We start from the raw sequence: 22,856 nt of genomic DNA on the forward strand, positions 1-22,856 counted from the left end.
CGGTCGCCTCCATACTCAAGTTATCTACGTTCAGTCAGTAGCCCGCGCGCCATCATTGAGCGTGGATGTATTTTGTGTTGTAGCTCGTAAGCTCGCTCGTCCGCCCTCACACCGTGTCCTCCTTCAGTGCCTCCTCTAAGTTATACATGAATGGATATAAGGATTTTATAAAGTGACACAACCTCAGTTATAATAAGATAGAGTTCAAGCTGCAAGTTTACAGTAATTCATATGATATTTATAAGATACACACGACAGATACACTAATTCTGACAGATAATTTACAAACACATATTGACATCAAACATCTTAAAGTTGCTGAAGGAAATAAATTGATTATATATAATATTTTCTTTAAATTTTAGCAAGTGCCTGAAAACCACAATACTCAGATCTTTTACAAGTTTCTCTTGAGAGATATTGAGATATTTCGTTTTACTGGCATTTTAAAAGTGACAGGATGTTTGAGTGTTCGATAAGTGTCATTCTTCTTCACTTAGAAATTTTGGAATCTGAATTTTTGGAAGCAGTCCCAGAATGGGTAACAGTGAAGGCAAAACTACAGTAAGAAAGAAGAGGCGTTTAGAGCCTCCACCAAGCACAGATCGCCCCCTTCCTCCATTGCCTGCAGAAGAGGAGGAGAAGGCACCAGAGGAGGCGGACCTTGACACTCCACCTCCATATCCACCACCTCCACCTCCAGGAGGAGATCGAAGCAGCAAGAGATATTCTTGGAGGTTTGGAGGAGACTCCTCTGTCTTTGGCCAGGTTGAGAATAAGAGACGCTCGTGGCTACTGAATTTCTCTCCTGGAAGCAACGCATCGAAGGCTAAACTGGCAAAAGACGGCAAGGAAGTCGTAGATGGTCACGTGATAGACTTTAACCAAAGTGTCGGCATCATGGATAACCATAAGTCAGGTGTTCCAGGTGTGAGGGTTTTAGCAGACGAAAGTGAACTCAACAATGTTGAAGGATCGTGGAAAGTTGATACCCGCATCGAATCGAATAAAACTATAAGGACCGAATCGCGTACTTATAAATACAATATTTCGAGTAACGATATGACGAATGAATTATCAGAAGGAGTTCAGCAGCCTCCTTGGGAATTACGAGACGGGAAGTTGATCACTATCAAGAAGGAATACGTCAAAGGAGAAGATCCTGATGCTCCTGGATATAGTCTACTTCATGAATGTATGCAGACTGATTCGAGATTTGACAGCCAGATCTCGGGAAAATATGACGGTACAGGTTTGCCCGCATTAGACGTGAGTGCCACCTCTAACTTGAGTGGCGAATTAAGGAATGTCATTGATGAACTCAGAGGTAAGGGTAACTTAGATGCTAATACACAACTGAATATTACAGACAGCAATAGATTTATTACTACAACATCTACTGGTAAAGTTATTACTACAGAACTAAGTGGAAAAGAGTATAGGTCACCCACAAATAAAGACTCTCTAAGTAAACTGGAAGCTGAATTGAGTGCCTTGCTCTCACCTGAACTGGAAATACATGGAGGTACAGGTAGGACAAAAATAGATGGTGGAAATTTGGTTGATATCAGTGGGAAATTAGGTCTAGCGAATGAAAATGCAGTTGAATTTAGGGATAGAAATGATATGGATGGTAGTGGGCAGGATACACAGACTTTTAATGTAAATGTTACTCCTAATCTTCCATTACCTGATCTTCAGGATTTCTCAGGTAGAGATGTGCCTTATCTTCCGGATCTGTTGAAGGGGAACCATAGGTTGGCTTTAGGAGTGATGGGTCCCAGGGGTAGTGATAATGCATTTCATAATGGGGTTAATTTTGACACTGGAGGAAAATTAGATTACCAATTAAATGTCGACAATCCTCAACTAGAGGGTAATAGTGATTACCAAAGCTTTGGTAATGATGTTAACATAAAAGGGATACATTGTTACGATGATGTCCATAGTACTCCAGGCCCAAGCTTAACCCTCAAGACAGGTGAATCTAACATACCAGAGCAATTTGATAAATCTGTATCTGTAAAACCAAATATTAAAATAAGCCCAGGAGTTTCTTCTGTAGAATATTCAGAACGATCTTCACCATCAATTGGAATTATAAATCCACCGAAAGTAGAGTTAGAAAGTTCAGTACAAACACCAGAACCTTTAAAAGCCACAAAGCAAGAAAAGAGTAAAAAGTCATTAGGACCTTGTGCATGCTTGAGCTCTCAGGGAAAGGTTGACATTGAGGATCCATACACATCAGCAGAAAATAAAGAACATGGAAAAGACCAAATTTCAAAAACAAACGTAGGTTTGGCTGCAGAGATTGATAAAGAAATGGATGCAAGCCATGAAGGTGAAGTAGATATAAACCTAAAATCTCCTTATGTAAAAGGCAAGGAGCCAAAGAAAAAGAAAGGTAATTTTGGTTCTTGTTTTGGTAAGGCAAAGGGAGGCGTCAAGGAAGATACAAGCATTAACCCAAAAGTTCCTACTGTAGATGACAGTGTTGGTGTAGGGGCCACTGCCAGAGAATTAGGTGCTCTTGAAGGAGAAATATCAAAAGTTCAGGTATCTGTTCCTAATGTAAATGTACCAAGATCCGAGGTGAAGATACAAGGAAAATCAAACATTGAAGGACGTCAATCTAATGTTCAGAACATAAATGTTGGTATAGAAATGCCCAAAGCCCATTGGGAAGGCAGTGTAACTACACCAGATACTAATATGAAAAGAGAAACACATAAAATTAACATTGGATCACATTCTATTGAATCTCAGAGTCCAGAAGTTGCTGGGGGCTATACTCCAGGGAAATATGAAGTTAGGAATGATGAAGGTAATGTTTCATTTGGATATGGTGTTCGAAGTGGCAGAGGTAAAATAAGCATGGACTCTCCAAGTATAGACTTGAAATCAAAAGATCATGAAGCCCATGTAGGAAAAGTACAGGCACAAATTCCTGAAGTAAAAGCTGTATGTAATATTGACACTCCAGATCCTAAAGGAGATATAAGTGTTCAGTCTCGGAATGACGGTTTAAAGGCTAAAAGATCAAAAGCAAAATTGGGTTCTTGCTTTGGTAAACCAAAGAGTTCAGATATTGAAGCCAAACTTGAAAGTGATGAAATAGAAAGCTATGAGCAGAGACATAATGCAGATATCTCAGTCCCAAATGTTGATGGTGGTATTAATAAAGAACCTGGGGATAAAGTTAAAGGAGGAAAACCGAAGGCCAAGCTTGGTTCTTGCTTTGGTAAACCTAAAACATCAGAAATTGAGGGAGGCTATGAAACAGAGAAGTTAGAAATAAAGAATCCTGAAATTGATGAATTTAGTGCAAGTCGTGATGTCAGTATTGAATCACCAGATGTTAAGATGAAAGGTGAAAGACCCAAAGCAAAGTTTGGGTCTTGCTTTGGTAAACCGAAGAGTGTGGATGTTGGAGGTGACTATAAACATAAAGCATTTGATGAACAAGACATTAAACCTGTAGTCGCTGTAAAACCACCGCATGTTGAGGGTAATATTAGTTATGATTATCCTGATGTTGAATTAAAGGTAAAGCACAATATGGAAGTTAGTACACCAACAGCTGAAAGTAGACTTGGAATGAATTTTGATGAAATTGAGATAAAACAACCGTTAAAAACAGATTCAGTCGTTCCAGATTTTCCCAAAGTGAAAGAAAATATTGACATGGATGTTGATATGAATTCAGATGTTGCCATTGGTATATCAGGAAATATCACTGATATTCCAAAAGTGGAGGCGGAGTTTGGAGGTAAGGCTTCAGGACCACAGGGGGGAATTAACATAGAGTGTTCAAAGTCCATTAAAGTAGACACTAGAGTGGTATCTCCAAATTTGCACTGTAAATCAGATTTTCCAAAGGAAGGAGTAAATGTAACAGTTCCTAAGTTACCCAATTTTGAGTTAAATGTTCCTAAGGAAAAGATGAGTATTGCCTTCCCAGATAGTGATATTGAACAATTAGCGTTCCCTAAAACTGACACAAAGATGCCTCAAAGCTCAGGGGAAGTCACTCTTCAGAAACCTGATTTGAGGCTAGATAGTGATTATTCATTCGGAAGAATGCACATTACAAGTCCAGAAACTAGTGGTAAAGCTAGCATAATTCCACCACATATAAGTGCTGATGTTGGTGTAAATTCTCCTGATGTTGAAGCTACTAGACCCACTACTGATGTTGATGTTAAAACTACCGTACCCACTGCTAATGTTGATGTTAAAGCTACCAAACCCAAAGTAAAATTAGGATCATGCTTTGGTAAACCAAGAAGCCCTAAGATAGAAACACACCTTGAAGGAGAAATAGATATTGAAGACCAAAATGTTAAAAGTGGGGCTGATATAAGTAAACCAACTACTGGTGCTGGTATAAAAGCTGAAGCCCCCGGCGTTAAACTGGGTAAACCAAAAACCAAAATGGGATCTTGCTTTGGTAAATCCAAGATTCCTGAAGATGAAGGGGAATATAAAAAAGGAAAACTAGAAGTCGAACCCATACCCATAGAAGGCAATGTTGGCACACCTGATGTCGAAATAAAGGGTAAGAAGTCCAAATCAAAATTAGGATCTTGCTTTGGAAAACCCAAGCATCATGGAATTGAAGAATATGGATCGGACAAATTAGAAGCAGGACTAGAAGCCAGTCCCAAGGCTAGTGTAAGAACACCAGGTACCAGTATGGAAATAGCTGTTGACATGCCTGATGTTGAACTAAAGGATAAAAATTCCAAATCAAAATTAGGATCGTGCTTTGGAAAGCCAAAGACTCCAAAAGTTGAGGCGGGATATAGGCCTAAAGAATTAAGCGTCGAAGCTCCAGAAGTTTCTGTTGTAGCTACTGGTACCTTGCCAGAGGTTGATGTTGATGTCAGTGGTGCAAAAGCTCCAGGTGTAGTTGTTGATGTTAGTACTGACACTCCTGATGTTAATATTGAAACTAAAAAACCAAAAGTTAAATTTGGTTCATGTTTTGGTAGACCAAAGTCACCAAAATTAGAAGGTGAATATAAGCCAGGAAAATTAGATTTAGAAGCCAGTGAAGCACATGTCGGTGGTAGCATTGAAGTTCCTGATGCAAATGTTTCAAGTGAGAAGGAAACTGGAAAAGCAAAATTAAAATTAGGGTCTTGCTTTGGTAAACCACAATCTCCCAAAGTCAAAGTTGAGTGTTCTGCTCCTAAAATCAGTGTTGGTAACCCAGAATTACCTCATTTAGAAGGAGATATTAACTTAAAACCAAGTGAAATATCTCCTAACCCATCAATCTCTTTGGACCTTCCCAAACCACCAGAAATGAAAGCAAAAGTTGATATTTCCAATCCTGAAATGTCAATTAAGGTTGCGGGTGACATTCCAGATATTCCCAAGATTGAAGCAGGAATGGGTGGAAAAGCCAATTTACCCGAGTTGGAAATGGAAGGTAGTATTCCAAATATTCCTGATGTTGACATAGAAGTAAAGACACCAGAACTCAAGCCAGCCATATGTCCGGGAGACATTAATATTGGTGTTCCTGAGTTAGGAAATGTTGAATTTGAAGCCAAATCACCAGACCTTCCCAAATTAGAAATTGAAATTCCAGATCCTGAATTAAAAGCTGATGTTAATATTTCTGGCAGAAACATTGATTTAAATCTTCCAGAATTATCTAAACCTGATGTCAATTTAGATTTTGAAGGAAAGACTCCTTCCCTTTCTGGAGAAGTAGAAGGGTTGGATATTGAGGTACCTAGAGGCACAATTAATATAAAGACACCATCCATAGATTCTCCTAGAGTTGATATAGAAACACCCCCTGCTCCTAGTATAGAATTGCCTAAACCCAAGGTAAAAGTAAAAGAACCAAAAGTTAAATTAGGATCCTGTTTTGGAAAGCCCAAGGGCCCTAAACTTGAAGGAGAGTTAAAGACTGGAAAATTAGATCTAGGGGATGCCGAGACCAGCACTAAGGCTGACATAAAAGCGCCAAGTACCAGTGGTGAAATTGCTGTTGACACACCGGATGTTGAACTAAAAGGTAAAAAACCCAAATCAAAATTAGGATCTTGTTTTGGAAAACCCAAGAGTCCCAAGATTGAAGGTGAATATGAGCCTGTCAAGTTAGAAGTAGAAGGACCCGAAGGAAGTACCAAAGCAAGTGTAAGAACACCAAGTGCTAGTGGTGGAATGGTTGTTGACACTCCAGATGTTGAACTGAAGGGTAAAAAGACCAAATCAAACTTAGGATCATGTTTTGGTAAACCTAAAAGTCCAGAGATTGAAGGTGAATATAAAAGTGGCAAATTAGAAGTAGGAGGACCAGATGCCAGTGCCAAGGCTACTGTAATAACACCAAGTGCCAGTGGTGAAATAGCAGTTGACACTCCTGATGTTGAACTGAAAGGTAAAAAGCCCACATCAAACTTAAGATCATGCTTCGGGAAGCCAAAGACTTCGGAGATTGAAGGTGAATATAAACCTGGAAAATTAGAAGTAGAAGGACCAGAAGCCAGTGCTAAGGCTAGTGTAAGTACACCTAGTGCCAGTGGCGAAATAATTGTTGACACTCCAGATGTTAAACTGAAAGGTAATAAGCCAAAATCAAACTTAGGATCATGTTTTGGAAAACCTAAAAGTCCAGAGTTTGAAGGTGAATATAAGCCTGGAAAATTAGAAGTAGAAAGACCAGAAGCCAGTGCCAAGGCTAGTGTAAGAACACCAAGTGTCAGTGGTGAAATTGTGGTTGACACTCCTGATGTTGAACTTAGAGATAAAAAGCCCAAATCAAAATTAGGGTCATGCTTTGGAAAACCTAAAAATCCAGAGATTGGAGGAGAATATAAGCCTGGAAAATTAGAAGCAGAAGGACCAGAAGCCAGTGCAAAGGTTAGTGTAAGAACTCCAAGTGCCAGTGGTGAAATGGATGTTGACTCTCCTGAAGTTGACCTTAAAGGTGAAAAGCCGAAATCAAAACTAGGATCTTGCTTTGGAATGCCGAAGACTTCTAAAGTGGAGGCTGAATATAGACCTAAGGAATTAGGTGTTAAAGGTCCAGAGGTGTCTGCTGGAGCTAGTGGTAACTTGCCACAGGTTGATGTTGTCAGTGCTGTAAAAGCTCCAGGTGCAGTTGTTGATGTTAGTACTGACACTCCTGATGTTCATATTGAAGCTAAAAAACCAAAAGCTAAATTTGGTTCATGTTTTGGTAAACCTAAGTCACCAAAATTAGAAGGTGAATACAAGCCACGAACATTAGATTTAGCAGGCAGTGAAGCTCATGTCGGTGGTAGCATTGAAGTTCCTGATGCAAAGGTTTCAAGTGATAAGGAAACTGGAAAAGCAAAATTAAAATTAGGGTCTTGCTTTGGTAAACCAAAATCTCCCAAAGTCAAAGTTGAATGTTCTGCTCCTGAAATCAGTGTTGGGAAGCCAGAATTACCTCGTTTAGAAGATGTCAACTTGAAACCAAGTGAAATATCTATTGATCCATCAGTCTCTATGGATCTTCCTAAATTACCAGAACTGAAAGCAAATGTTGATATTGTCAGTCCTGAAGTGTCAGCTAAGGTCTCAAGTGACATTCCAGATATTCCCAAGATTGAAGCAGAAATGGGTGGAAAAGCCAATTTACCTGAGTTACAAATGCAAGGTAGTATTCCAAAACTTACAGATGTAGACATGGAAATAAAAACACCAGAGCTCAAACCAGCTATATGTGTGGGAGACATTAATATTGGTGCTCCTGAGTTAGGAGATGTTGGATTTGAAGCCAAATCACCAGAACTTCCCAAAGTTGAATTGGATATTCCAGATCCTGAGTTGAAAGCTGATGTTAATATTTCTGGAGGAAACATTGATTTAAATCTTCCAGAATTATCTAAACCTGATGTCAATTTAGATTTTGAAGGAAAATCTCCTTCCCTTTCAGGAGAAATAAAAGGATTGCATATTGATGTACCTAAAGGTGCAATTGATATAAAGACACCATCTATTGACTCTCCTAGAGTTGAGATAGAAACACCTCCTGCTCTTAGTGTAGATTTGCCTAAACCCAAGATGAAAGTAAAAGAACCAAAAGTTAAATTAGGATCTTGTTTTGGAAAACCCAAGGGCCCTAAACTTGAAGGAGAATTTAAGACTGGAAAATTAGATCTAGGGGATGCCGAGACTAGCCCCAGGGCTAACGTAAAAACACCAAGTGCTAGTGGCGAAATTGATGTTGACATTCCAGATGTTGAACTAAAAGGTAAAAAACCCAAATCAAAATTAGGATCTTGTTTTGGAAAACCCAAGAGTCCAAAGTTGGAAGGGGAATATGAGCCTGCCAAGTTAGAAATAGAAGGACCGGAAGGAAGTGCCAAAGCAAGTGTAAGAACACCAAGTGCTAGTGGTGGAATGGTTGTTGACACTCCTGATGTTGAGTTGAGAGGTAAAAAGCCCAAATCAAAATTAGGGTCATGCTTTGGAAAACCTAAGAGTCCAAAAGCAGAAGGAGAATATAAGCCTGGAAAATTAGAAGTAGAAGGACCAGAAGCCAGTGCCAAGGCTAGTGTAAGAACACCAAGTGCCAGTGGTGAAATATCTGTTGACACCCCTGATGTTGAGCTTAAAGGTAAAAAGCCCAAAACAAACTTAGGATCATGTTTTGGAAAACCTAAAAGTCCAGACATTGAAGGAAAATATGTGCCAGGAAAATTAGAAGTAGAAGGTCCAGAAGCCAGTGCCAATGTTAGTGTAAGAACACCAAGTGCCAGAGGTGAAATAGCAGTTGACACTCCTGATGTTGAGCTTCAAGGTAAAAAGCCCAAATCAAACTTAGGATCATGTTTTGGAAAACCTAAAAATACAGAGATTGGAGGAGAATATAAGCCTGGAAAATTAGAAGTAGAAGGACCAGAAGCCAGTGCCAAGGCTAGTGTAAGAACACCAAGTGCCAGTGGTGAAATATCTGTTGACACCCCTGATGTTGAGCTTAAAGGTAAAAAGCCCAAAACAAACTTAGGATCATGTTTTGGAAAACCTAAAAGTCCAGACATTGAAGGAAAATACGTGCCAGGAAAATTAGAAGTAGAAGGTCCAGAAGCCAGTGCCAATGTTAGTGTAAGAACACCAAGTGCCAGTGGTGAAATAGCAGTTGACACTCCTGATGTTGAGCTTAAAGGTAAAAAGCCCAAATCAAAGTTAGGATCATGTTTTGGAAAACCTAAAAATCCAGAGATTGGAGGAGAATATAAGCCTGGAAAATTAGAAGCAGAAGGACCAGAAGCCAGTGCCAAGGTTAGTGTAAGAACACCAAGTGCCAGTGGTGAAATAGCAGTTGACACGCCTGATGTTGAGCTTAAAGGTAAAAAGCCCAAATCAAACTTAGGATCATGTTTTGGAAAACCTAAAAGTCCAGATATTGAAGGAGAATATAAGCCTGGAAAATTAGAAGTAGAAGGACCAGAAGCCAGTGCCAAGGCTACTGTAAGAACACCAAGTGCCAGTGGTGAAATAGCAGTTGACGCTCCTGATGTTGAGCTTAAAGGTAAAAAGCCCAAATCAAACTTAGGATCATGCTTTGGAAAACCTAAAAGTCCAGAGATTGAAGGAGAATATAAGCCAGGAAAAGTAGAAGTAGAAGGGCCAGTAGCCAGTGCCAAGGCTAGTGTAAGAACAACAAGTACTAGTGGTGATATAGCTGTTGACACTCCTGATGTTGAGTTAAAAGGTAAAAAGCCCAAATCAAAATTAGGATCATGCTTTGGAAAGCCAAAGACTCCAAAAGTTGAGGTAGAATATAGACCTAAGGAATTAGGTGTTAAAGGTCCAGAGGTGTCTGCTGGAGCTACTGGTACCTTGCCAAAAGTTGATGTTGATGTCAGTGGTGCAAAAGTTCCAGGTGCTGTTGTTGATGTTAGTACTGACACTCCTGATGTTCATATTGAAGCTAAAAAACCAAAAGCTAAATTTGGTTCATGTTTTGGTAAACCAAAGTCACCAAAATTAGAAGGTGAATATAAGCCAGGAAAATTAAATTTAGAAGGTGGTGAAGCCCGTGTCGGTAGTAACATTGAAGTTCCTGATGCAAATGTTTCAAGTGAGAAGGGAACAGGTAAATCTAAATTAAAATTAGGATCTTGCTTTGGTAAGCCAAAGTCTCCAAAAGTTAAAGTTGAGTGTTCCGCTCCTGAAATTGGTGTTGGTAAACCAGAATTACCTCGTTTAGAAGGAGATATTAACCTAAAAGCAAGTGAAATAATTGTTGATCCATCAGTCTCTATGGACCTTCCCAAACCACCAGAACTGAAAGCAAATGTTGATATTGCCAATCCTGAAATGTCAGTTAAGGTCTCAAGTGACATTCCAGATATTCCCAAGATTGAAGCAGAAATGGGTGGAAAAGCCAATTTACCTGAGTTACAAATGCAAGGTAGTATTCCAAAACTTACAGATGTAGACATGGAAATAAAAACACCAGAGCTCAAACCAGCTATATGTGTGGGAGACATTAATATTGGTGCTCCTGAGTTAGGAGATGTTGGATTTGAAGCCAAATCACCAGAACTTCCCAAAGTTGAATTGGATATTCCAGATCCTGAGTTGAAAGCTGATGTTAATATTTCTGGAGGAAACATTGATTTAAATCTTCCAGAATTATCTAAACCTGATGTCAATTTAGATTTTGAAGGAAAATCTCCTTCCCTTTCAGGAGAAATAAAAGGATTGCATATTGATGTACCTAAAGGTGCAATTGATATAAAGACACCATCTATTGACTCTCCTAGAGTTGAGATAGAAACACCTCCTGCTCTTAGTGTAGAATTGCCTAAACCCAAGATGAAAGTAAAAGAACCAAAAGTTAAATTAGGATCTTGTTTTGGAAAACCCAAGGGCCCTAAACTTGAAGGAGAATTTAAGACTGGAAAATTAGATTTAGGGGATGCCGAGACTAGCGCCAGGGCTAACGTAAACTCAGCAAGTGCTAGTGGCGAAATTGATGTTGACATTCCAGATGTTGAACTAAAAGGTAAAAAACCCAAATCAAAATTAGGATCTTGTTTTGGAAAACCCAAGAGTCCAAAGTTGGAAGGGGAATATGAGCCTGCCAAGTTAGAAATAGAAGGACCGGAAGGAAGTGCCAAAGCAAGTGTAAGAACACCAAGTGCCAGTGGTGGAATGGTTGTTGACACTCCTGATGTTGAGTTGAGAGGTAAAAAGCCCAAATCAAAATTAGGGTCATGCTTTGGAAAACCTAAGAGTCCAAAAGCAGAAGGAGAATATAAGCCTGGAAAATTAGAAGTAGAAGGACCAGAAGCCAGTGCCAGGGCTAGTGTAAGAACACCAAGTGCCAGTGGTGAAATATCTGTTGACACCCCTGATGTTGAGCTTAAAGGTAAAAAGCCCAAAACAAACTTAGGATCATGTTTTGGAAAACCTAAAAGTCCAGACATTGAAGGAAAATACGTGCCAGGAAAATTAGAAGTAGAAGGTCCAGAAGCCAGTGCCAATGTTAGTGTAAGAACACCAAGTGCCAGTGGTGAAATAGCAGTTGACACTCCTGATGTTGAGCTTGAAGGTAAAAAGCCCAAATCAAACTTAGGATCATGTTTTGGAAAACCTAAAAATACAGAGATTGGAGGAGAATATAAGCCTGGAAAATTAGAAGCAGAAGGACCAGAAGCCAGTGCCAAGGTTAGTGTAAGAACACCAAGTGCCAGTGGTGAAATAGCAGTTGACACGCCTGATGTTGAGCTTAAAGGTAAAAAGCCCAAATCAAACTTAGGATCATGTTTTGGAAAACCTAAAAGTCCAGATATTGAAGGAGAATATAAGCCTGGAAAATTAGAAGTAGAAGGACCAGAAGCCAGTGCCATGGCTACTGTAAGAACACCAAGTGCCAGTGGTGAAATAGCAGTTGACGCTCCTGATGTTGAGCTTAAAGGTAAAAAGCCCAAATCAAACTTAGGATCATGCTTTGGAAAACCTAAAAGTCCAGAGATTGAAGGAGAATATAAGCCAGGAAAAGTAGAAGTAGAAGGGCCAGAAGCCAGTGCCAAGGCTAGTGTAAAAACACCAAGTGCCAGTGGTGAAATAGCTTTAGAAACTCCTGATGTTGATTTAAAAGGTAAAAAGCCCAAATCAAAACTAGGATCATGCTTTGGAAAGCCAAAGACTCCAAAAGTTGAGTTAGAATATAGACCTAAGGAATTAGGTGTTAAAGGTCCAGAGGTGTCTGCTGGAGCTACTGGTACCTTGCCAAAGGTTGATGTTGATGTCAGTGGTGCAAAAGTTCCAGGTGCAGTTGTTGATGTTAGTACTGACACTCCTGATGTTCATATTGAAGCTAAAAAACCAAAAGCTAAATTTGGTTCATGTTTTGGTAAACCAAAGTCACCAAAATTAGAAGGTGAATATAAGCCAGGAAAATTAAATTTAGAAGGTGGTGAAGCCCGTGTCGGTAGTAACATTGAAGTTCCTGATGCAAATGTTTCAAGTGAGAAGGGAACAGGTAAATCTAAATTAAAATTAAGATCTTGCTTTGGTAAGCCAAAGTCTCCAAAAGTTAAAGTTGAGTGTTCCGCTCCTGAAATTGGTGTTGGTAAACCAGAATTACCTCGTTTAGAAGGAGATATTAACCTAAAAGCAAGTGAAATAATTGTTGATCCATCAGTCTCTATGGACCTTCCCAAACCACCAGAACTGAAAGCAAATGTTGATATTGCCAATCCTGAAATGTCAGTTAAGGTCTCAAGTGACATTCCAGATATTCCCAAGATTGAAGCAGAAATGGGTGGAAAAGCCAATTTACCTGAGTTACAAATGCAAGGTAGTATTCCAAAACTTCCTGATGTAGACATGAAAATTAAGCCACCAGAGCTCAAACCAACCATGTGTCCGGGAGACGTTAATATTGGTGTTCCTGAGTTAGATGTTGAATTTGAAGCCAAATCACCAGAACTTCCTAAAGTAGAATTGGAAATTCCAGATCCTGAATTAAAAGCTGATGTTAATATATCTGGAGGAAACATTGATTTAAATCTTCCAGAATTATCTAAACCTGATGTCAATTTAGATTTTGAAGGAAAATCTCCTTCCCTTTCAGGAGAAATAAAAGGATTGCATATTGATGTACCTAAAGGTGCAATTGATATAAAGACACCATCTATTGACTCTCCTAGAGTTGAGATAGAAACACCTCCTGCTCTTAGTGTAGAATTGCCTAAACCCAAGATGAAAGTAAAAGAACCAAAAGTTAAATTAGGATCTTGTTTTGGAAAGCCCAAGGGCCCTAAACTTGAAGGACAGTTGAAGACTGGAAAATTAGATCTAGGGGATGCCGAGACTAGCGCCAGAGCTAACGTAAAAACACCAAGTGCTAGTGGCGAAATTGATGTTGACATTCCAGATGTTGAACTAAAAGGTAAAAAACCCAAATCAAAATTAGGATCTTGTTTTGGAAAACCCAAGAGTCCAAAGTTGGAAGGGGAATATGAGCCTGCCAAGTTAGAAATAGAAGGACCGGAAGGAAGTGCCAAAGCAAGTGTAAGAACACCAAGTGCCAGTGGTGGAATGGTTGTTGACACTCCTGATGTTGAGTTGAGAGGTAAAAAGCCCAAATCAAACATAGGGTCATGCTTTGGAAAAACAAAAAGCCCAGAGGTTGAAGGTGAATATAAACCTGGAAAATTAGAAGTAGAAGAACCAGAATCAAGTGCCAAGACTAGTTTAAGGGCACCTAGTGTCAGTGGTGAGATAGCTGTTGACACTCCTAATGTTGAGCTGAAAGGTAAAAAGCCCAAATCAAAATTAGGATCGTGCTTTGGAAAGCCAAAGACTTCAAAAGTTGAGGCTGAATATAGTCCTAAAAAATTAGGTGTTAAAGGTCCAGAGGTGTCTGCTGGAGCTAGCGGTAACTTGCCACAGGTTGATGTTGATATCAGTGCTGCAAAAGCTCCAGGTGCAGTTGTTGATGTTAGTACTGACACTCCTGATGTTCATATTGAAGCTAAAAAACCAAAAGCTAAATTTGGTTCATGTTTTGGTAAACCAAAGTCACCAAAATTAGAAGGTGAATATAAGCCAGGAAAATTAGATTTAGAAGCCAGTGAAGCACATGTCAGTGGTAGCATTGAAGTTCCTGATGCAAATGTTTCAAGTGAGAAGGAAACTGGAAAAGCAAAATTAAAATTAGGGTCTTGCTTTGGTAAACCAAAATCTCCCAAAGTCAAAATTGAATGTTCTGCTCCTGAAGTCAGTGTTGGGAAGCCAGAATTACCTTGTTTAGAAGGTGATATTAACTTAAAACCAAGTGATATGTCTGTTGATCCATCAGTTTCTATGGACCTTCCCAAACCACCAGAACTGAAAGCAAATGTTGATATTGCCAATCCTGAAATGTCAGTTAAGGTTTCGAGTGACATTCCAGATATTCCCAAGATTGAAGCAGAAATGGGCGGAAAAGCCAATTTACCTGAATTACAAATGCAAGGTGGCATTCCAAATCTTCCTGATGTAGACATGAAAATAAAAACACCAGAGCTCAAACCAGCCTTATGTGTGGGAGACATTAATATTGGGGTTCCTGAGTTAGGAAATGTTGAATTTGAAGCCAAATCACCAGAACTTCCCAAAGTAGAAGTGGATATTCCAGAGCCTGAGTTAAAAGCTGATATTAAAACTTCTGGAGGGAAAATTGATATAAATCTTCCAGAATTATCTAAACCTGATGTCAATTTAGATTTTGAAGGAAAGTCTCCTTCTCTTTCTGGAGAAGTAGGAGGTTTGGATATTGAAGTACCTAGAGGCGCAATTACCATAGATTCTCCAAGAGTTAATATAGAAACACCTGCTCCAAGTGTAGATTTGCCAAAACCCAAGATTAAAGTAAAAGAACCAAAAGTTAAATTAGGTTCTTGTTTTGGAAAGCCCAAAGGCCCTAAACTCGAAGGAGAGTTTAAGACTGGAAAATTAGATCTAGGGGATGCCAAGACAAGTGCTAAGGCTGACATAAAAGCACCAAGTGCCAGTGGCAAAATTGATGTTGAAATTCCAGATGTCGAACTAAAAGGTAAAACACCCAAATCAAATTTAGGTTCTTGCTTTGGTAAACCTAAAAGTCCAGAGATTGAAGGAGGATATAAGTCAGGAAAACTGGAAATAGAAGGACCTCAAGGAAGTGCCGAGGCTAGTGTAAGAACACCAAGTGCCAGTGGGGAAATTTCTGTTGACACTCCTGATGTTGAACTGAAAGGTAAAAAGCCCAAATCGAACTTAGGATCATGTTTTGGGAAACCTAAAAGTCCAGAGATTGAAGGAGAATATAAACCAGGAAAATTAGAAGTTGAAGGACCAGAAGCAAGTGTCAAGGCAAGTGTAAGAACTCCAAGTGCCAGTGGTGATATTTCTGTAGACACTCCTGATGTTGAACTAAAAGGTAAAAAGCCCAAATCAAACTTAGGGTCATGTTTTGGAAAACCTAAAAGTCCAGAGATTGAAGGAGAATATAAGCCAGGAAAATTAGAAGTTGAAGGACCAGAAGCAAGTGTCAAGGCAAGTGTAAGAATACCAAGTGCCAGTGGTGAAATTTCTGTTGACACTCCTGATGTTGAAATGAAAGGTAAAAAGCCCAAATCAAACTTAGGGTCATGTTTTGGAAAACCTAAAAGTCCAGAGATTGGAGGAAAATATAAGCCAGGGAAATTAGAAGTAGGAGGACAAGAAGCAAGTGCCAAGGCTAGTGTAAGAACACCAAGTACTAGTGGTGAAATGGTTGTTGACACTCCTGATGTTGAACTTAAAGGTAAAAAGCCCAAATCAAACTTAGGATCATGTTTTGGAAAACCTAAAAGTCCAGATATGGAAGGAGAATATGTGCCTGGGAAATTAGAAGCAGAAGGACCAGAAGCCAGTGCCAAGGCTAGTGTAAGAACACCAAGTGCTAGTGGTGAAATTGTTGTTGACACTCCTGATGTTGAACTAAAAGGTAAAAAGCCCAAATCAAACTTAGGATCATGTTTTGGGAAACCTAAAAGTCCAGAGATTGAAGGAGAATACAAGCCAGGAAAATTAGATGTAGAAGGACCAAAAGCCAGTGCCAAGGCTAGTGTAAGAACACCAAGTGCTAGTGGTGAAATGGTTGTTGACACTCCAGATGTTGAACTAAAAGGTAAAAAGCCCAAATCAAACTTAGGATCATGTTTTGGCAAACCTAAAAGTCCAGGTGTTGAAGGAGAATATAAGCCAGGAAAAGTAGAAGTAGAAGGGCCAGAAGCCAGTGCCAAGGCTAGTGTAAAAACACCAAGTGCCAGTGGTGAAATAGCTTTAGAAACTCCTGATGTTGAACTAAAGGGTAAAAAGTCCAAATCAAAAGTAGGATCATGCTTTGGAAAGCCAAAGACTCCAAAAGTTGAGGTAGAATATAGACCTAAAGAATTAGGTGTTGAAGCTCCAGAGGTTTCTGTTGTAGCTTCTGGTACCTTGCCATCGGTTGATGTTGATGTCAGTGGTGCAAAAGCTCAAGGTGCAGTTGTAGCTGTTGGTACTGACACTCCTGATGTTAAAATTGAAACTAAAAAACCAAAAGCTCAATTTGGTTCATGTTTTGGTAGTCCAAAGTCACCAAAATTAGAAGGTGAATATAAGCCAGGAAAATTAGATTTAGAAGGTAGTGAAGTTCGTGATGCAAATGTTTCAAGTGAGAAGGGAATTGGAAAAGCAAAATTAAAATTAGGGTCTTGCTTTGGTAAACCAAAATCTTCCAAAGTCAAAACTGAATGTTCTGCTCCTGAAATCAGTGTTGGTATGCCAGAATTGCCTCGTTTAGAAGGAGATGTTAACTTGAAATCAAGTGAAATATCTGTTGATCCATCAGTCTCTATGGACCTTCCTAGACTACCAGAACTGAAAACCAATGTTGATATTGTCAATCCTGAAATGTCAGTTAAGGTATCGGGTGACATTCCAGATATTCCCAAGATTGAAGCAGAAATGGGTGGAAAAGCCAATTTACCCCAGTTAAAAATGCAAGGTAGTGTTCCAAAACTTACAGATGTAGACATGGAAATAAAAACACCAGAGCTCAAACCAGCTATATGTGTGGGAGACATTAATATTGGTGCTCCTGAGTTAGGAGATGTTGGATTTGAAGCCAAATCACCAGAACTTCCCAAAGTTGAATTGGATATTCCAGATCCTGAGTTGAAAGCTGATGTTAATATTTCTGGAGGAAACATTGATTTAAATCTTCCAGAATTATCTAAACCTGATGTCAATTTAGATTTTGAAGGAAAGACTCCTTCCCTTTCTGGAGAAGTAGAAGGGTTGGATATTGAGGTACCTAGAGGCACAATTAATATAAAGACACCATCCATAGATTCTCCTAGAGTTGATATAGAAACACCCCCTGCTCCTAGTATAGAATTGCCTAAACCCAAGGTAAAAGTAAAAGAACCAAAAGTTAAATTAGGATCTTGTTTTGGAAAGCCCAAGGGCCCTAAACTTGAAGGAGAGTTAAAAACTGGCAGTTTAGATCTAGGGGATGCTGAGACCAGCGCCAAGGCTAACATAAAAACATCAAGTGCTAGTGGTGAAATAGCTGTTAACACTGCAGATATTGATATTAAAAGTAAAACACCAAAATCAAACTTAGGATCATGCTTTGGAAAGCCAGAAACTCAAAATATTGAAGGTGAATATAAACCTGGTAAATTAAAAGTTGAAGGTCCAGAAGCCAGTGCCCAGGTTAGTGTAAGATCACCAAGTGCTAGTGGTGAAATAGCTGTTGACACTCCTGATGTTGACATTAAGAGTAAGAAGCCCTCATCAAACTTAGGATCATGCTTTGGAAAACCAAAAACTCCAGAGATTGAAGGTGAATATAAGCCTGGAAAATTAGAAGTAGAAGGTCCAGAAGCCAGTGCCCAGGTTAGTGTAAGAACACCAAGTGCCAGTGGTGAAATAGCAGTTGACACTCCTGATGTTGACATTAAGAGTAAAAAGTCCAAATCAAATTTAGGATCATGCTTTGGAAAACCAAAAACTCCAGAGATTGAAGGTGAATATAAGCCTGGTAAATTAGAAGTACAAGGTCCAGAACCCAGTGGTAAGGCTAGTGTAAGAACACCAAGTGCTAGTGGTGAAATAGCTGTTGACTCTCCTGATGTTGACATTAAGAGTAAGAAGCCCTCATCAAACTTAGGATCATGCTTTGGAAAACCAAAAACTCCAGAGATTGAAGGTGAATATAAGCCTGGTAAATTAGAAGTAGAAGGTCCAGAAGCCAGTGCCAAGGTTAGTGTAAGAACACCAAGTGCCAGTGGTGAAATAGCAGTTGACACTCCTGATGTTGACATTAAGAGTAAAAAGCCCAAGTCAAATTTAGGTTCATGCTTTAGGAAGCCAAAGTCTCCAAAGATTGAAGGTGAATATAAGCCTGGTAAATTAGAAGTAGAAAGTCCAGAAGCAAGTGCCAAGGCTAGTGTAAGAACACCAAGTGCCAGTGGTGAAATAGCTGTTGACACACCTGATGTTGACATTAAGAGTAAAAAGCCCAAATCAAACTTAGGTTCATGCTTTGGAAAGCCAAAGACTCCAGAGATTGAAGGTGAATATAAGCCTGGTAAATTAGAAGTACAAGGTCCAGAACCCAGTGGTAAGGCTAGTGTAAGAACACCAAGTGCTAGTGGTGAAATAGCTGTTGGCACTCCTGATGTTGACATTAAGAGTAAAAAGCCCACATCAAATTTAGGGACATGCTTTGGAAAACCAAAGACTCCAGAGATTGAAGGTGAATATAAGCTTGGTAAATTGCAAGTAGAAGGTCCAGAAGCCAGTGCCAAGGCTAGTGTACGAAAATCAAGTGTTAGTGGTGAAATAGCAGTTGACACTCCGGATGTTATCATTAAGAATAAAAAGCCCAAATCAAACCTGAAATCATGCTTTGGAAAACCAAAGACTCCAGAGATTGAAGGTGAATATAAGTCTGGCAAATTTGAAGTAGAAGGTCCCGAAGCTAGTGCCAATGTTAGTCTAAGAGCACCAAGTGCTAGTGGTGAAATAGCTGGTGCTGAAGAGGATGTACCCACAAGGAGAATTGTTTCCGATGTTAATGTTGATGCTTCTGATGTTACCATAAAGACCAAGAAACCAAAACTCAAAGTAGGATCATGTTTAGGGAAACCCAAAACACCAGAAATAGAAGGTGAATATAAACCAGTAAAATTGGCAGCTGAAGTTCCAGAAATTACAGCTGAAACTAGCATTAGCACTCCAAGTGCTGATACCGAAATACCTGAAGGAATTAAATCTAATTTGAGCATAGGTATCCGTAATACAGGCACTGGTGGTGCTTCAACTAGAGAGATAACTGGGCAAAAAGATCTGAAATTGAAAGAGAAAACAGTTAAGGTGAAAGGAAAGCCAGTATCTTGCTTCGGAAAGACTAAAGCTGAAGATGATGCATATAAGCCCAGACTGGACTTAGACTCTTCAGGAGGTTTTGATATTGACATAGGAGCACCTGTCCGGCCTGCACGAAAAGGAGATAAATTAAAGGGTAAAATTCCAGATGTTGGAAATGGTGGAAAAATTGAAGTTAACCTTACTGGTATTGATGGAAACTTCAAACCAGATTCTGAGATCTCCAGGGGAGATTTAAGCGGACAACTCGATTTTTCAGTAGTCAAAAGTGACATTAAGGTCCCGGAATTTGAAAAAATATCAATGATAAGAGCTGATAACCCTGATGTCAAAGACAAAATTGAGATCTCAGACTTTGGTGGCAGTGGGAGCATATCTTCTGATGTTCTAGATTTGAAAGGAGGTATAGGAAGTGATGGAGTTAGCTTGAAAACTGATATTCCTGGCTTCAAAAAAGCTGCAGAAATTCCAGGATTGGGTGGAAAAATTGATCTGAAGACTGATGATCATGAAGTAAAAGATGGCATTGAAATCCCAGGTTTTAGCAGCATGGTCAGTATGAAAACAGGGGTTACAGATGTTAAAGCAGACATTAAGGCCCCTGGTTTTGAGACAAACGGAAGTTTAAAAGCTGATGTCCCTGTCAAAGGTAGAATTGGAATATCAGGCTTTGGTGGCAATGGCAATATAAGTTGTGGAATGCCAGACATCAAAGGAGATATTCAACTTCCTAGTTTTGGCACTGAAGGAGCCAGTTTGAAAACTGATATTCCTGGCCTCAAAGGAGATATGGAAACTTCAGGGTTAGATAGGAAAGTTGATCTGAAGACTAATGTCCCAGATGTAAAAGAGAGCATTAAGATCCCAGGTTTTGGTGGCAAGATCAGTATGACAACTGGTGTCCCGGATGTTAAAGCAGACATCAAGACCCCTGATTTTGAGGGAAAAGAAGATTTAAAAGCAAATGTCCCAGATGTCAAAGGTAAAATTGGAATACCAGGCTTTGGTGGCACTGTCAATATACGTTCTGGAATGCCAGACATTAAGGGGGATATTCAACTTCCTGGTTTTAGTAGTGAAGGACCCAGTTTGAAAACAGATATTTCTAGTTTCAAAGGAGATATGGAAACTCCAGGATTTGATGGGAAAGTTGATCTGAAGACCAATGTCCCAGATGTGAAAGAAAGCATTGCGATCCCAGGTTTTGGTGGCAAGATCAGTATGACAACTGGTGTTCCGGATGTTAAAGCAGACATCAAGGGCCCTGATTTTGATAATAAGGTAGATTTAAAAGCTGATGTCCCTGATGTCAAAGGTAGAATGGAAATACCAGGCTTTGGTGGTACTGTCAATATAGGTTCTGGAATGCCAGACATCCAGAGAGATATTCAAATTCCTGGTTTTGACATTGAAGGAACCAGTTTGAAAACAGATATTCCTGGCTTCAAAGGAGATATTGAAACTCCAGGATATGATGGGAAAGTTGATCTAAAGACTAATGTCAAAGATGTAAAAGAAAGCATTGAGATCCCAGGTTTTGGTGGAAAGATCAGTATGACAACTGGTGTTCCAGATGTTAAAGCGGACATCAAGGGCCCTGATTTTGAGAAAAAGGTAGATTTAAAAACTGATGTTTCTGATGTCAAAGGTAGACTTGGAATACCAGGATTTGGTGGTACTTTCAAAATAGGTTCTGGAATGCCAGACATCAAGGGAGATATTCAACTTCCTGGTTTCGGCAGTGAAGAAGGCAATTTGAAAACTGATATTCCTGGCTTCAAAGGGGATATTGAAACTCCAGAATTTGATGGGAAAGTTGATCTGAAGACTATTGTCCCAGATGTAAAAGAAAGCATTGAGATCCCAGGTTTTGGTGGCAAGATCAGTATGACAACTGGTGTTCCAGATGTTAAAGCAGACATCAAGGCCCCAGATTTTGAAGGAAAAGGAGATTTAAAAGCTGATGTCCCAGATGTCAAAGGTAGAATTGGAATACCAGGCTTTGGTGGTACTGTCAATATAGGTTCTGGAATGCCAAACATCAAGGGAGATATACAACTTCCTGGTTTTGGCAGTGAAGAAGCCAGCTTGAAAACTGAAATTCCTGGCTTCAAAGGAGATAAGGAAATTTCAGGATTTGATGGGAAAGTTGATCTGAAGACTGATGTCCCATATGTAAAAGAAAGCATTAAGATCCCAGGTTTTGGTGGCAAGATCAGTATGACAACTGGTATTCCAGATGTTGAAACAGACATCAAGGGCCCTGATTTTGAGAGAAAGGAAGATTTAAAAGCTGATGTCCCAGATGTCAAAGGTATAATTGGAACACCAGGCTTTGGTGGTACTGTCAATATAGGTTCTGGAATGCCAAACATCAAGGGCGATATTCAACTTCCTAGTTTAGGCATTGAAGGAGCCAGTTTGAAAACTGATATTCCTGGCTTCAAAGGAGATATGGAAATTCCAGGATTTGATGGTAAAGTTGATCTGAAGACCGAGATCCCAGATGTGAAAGAAAGAGTTGAGATCCCAGGTTTTGGTGGCAAGATCAGTATGACAACTGGTGTTCCGGATGTTAAAGCAGACATCAAGGCCCCAGATTTTGACGGAAAAGGAGATTTAAAAGCTGATGTCCCAGATGTCAAAGGTAAAATTGGAATACCAGGCTTTGGTGGCACTGTCAATATAGGTTCTGGAATGCCAAGCATCAAGGGAGATATTCAACTTCCTGGTTTTGGCAGTGGAGCCAGTTTGAAAACTGATATTCCTAGTTTCAAAGGAGATGTGAAAACTTCAGGATTTGATGGGAAAGATGTGAAAGAAAGCATTGAGATCCCAGGTTTTGGTGGCAAGATCACGACAACTGGTGTTCCAGATGTTAAAGCAGACATCAAGGTCCCAGATTTTGAGGGAAAAGGAGATTTAAAAGCTGATGTCCCAGATGTCAAAGGTAGAATGGGAATACCAGGCTTTGGTGGCACTGTCAATATAGGTTCTGGAATGCCAGACATCAAGGGAGATATTCAACTTCCTGGTTTTGGCAGTGGAGCCAGTTTGAAAACTGATATTCCTAGTTTCAAAGGAGATATAGAAACTTCAGGATTTGATGGGAAAGTTGATCTGAAGACTGATGTCCCAGATGTAAAAGAAAGCATTAAGATCCCAGGTTTTGGTGGCAAGATCAGTATGACAACTGGTGTTCCGGATGTTAAAGCAGACATGAAGGGCCCTGATTTTGAGAGAAAGGGAGATTTAAAAGCTGATGTCCCAGATGTCAAAGGTAGAATGGGAATACCAGGATTTGGTGGTACTGTCAATATAAGTTCTGGAATGCCAGATATCAAGGGTGATATTCAATATCCTGGTTTTGGCAGTGGAGCCAGTTTGAAAACTGATATTCCTAGTTTCAAAGGAGATATGGAAACTCCAGGATTTGATGGGAAAGTTGATCTGAAGAC

The 22,856-nt window shown here is 39.6% G+C and overlaps 1 protein-coding gene across 2 annotated transcripts in view; it reads left to right on the forward strand.

The window, feature by feature from the left end:
• LOC137640088 (neuroblast differentiation-associated protein AHNAK-like) overlaps window positions 1-22,856 on the forward strand; it is a 33,280-nt gene continuing 10,424 nt past the window's right edge. For both annotated transcript variants that reach the window (XM_068372546.1, XM_068372547.1), the window contains exon 1: window positions 1-22,856. This exon is cut by the window's right edge and continues 5,502 nt beyond it. In XM_068372546.1, the coding sequence (XP_068228647.1) occupies window positions 538-22,856 (22,319 nt within the window). In that variant the 5' untranslated portion in view covers window positions 1-537.

This window comes from Palaemon carinicauda, chromosome 4, assembly GCF_036898095.1.
Source record: "Palaemon carinicauda isolate YSFRI2023 chromosome 4, ASM3689809v2, whole genome shotgun sequence".
Classification (NCBI taxonomy): Eukaryota; Metazoa; Arthropoda; class Malacostraca; order Decapoda; family Palaemonidae; genus Palaemon; species Palaemon carinicauda.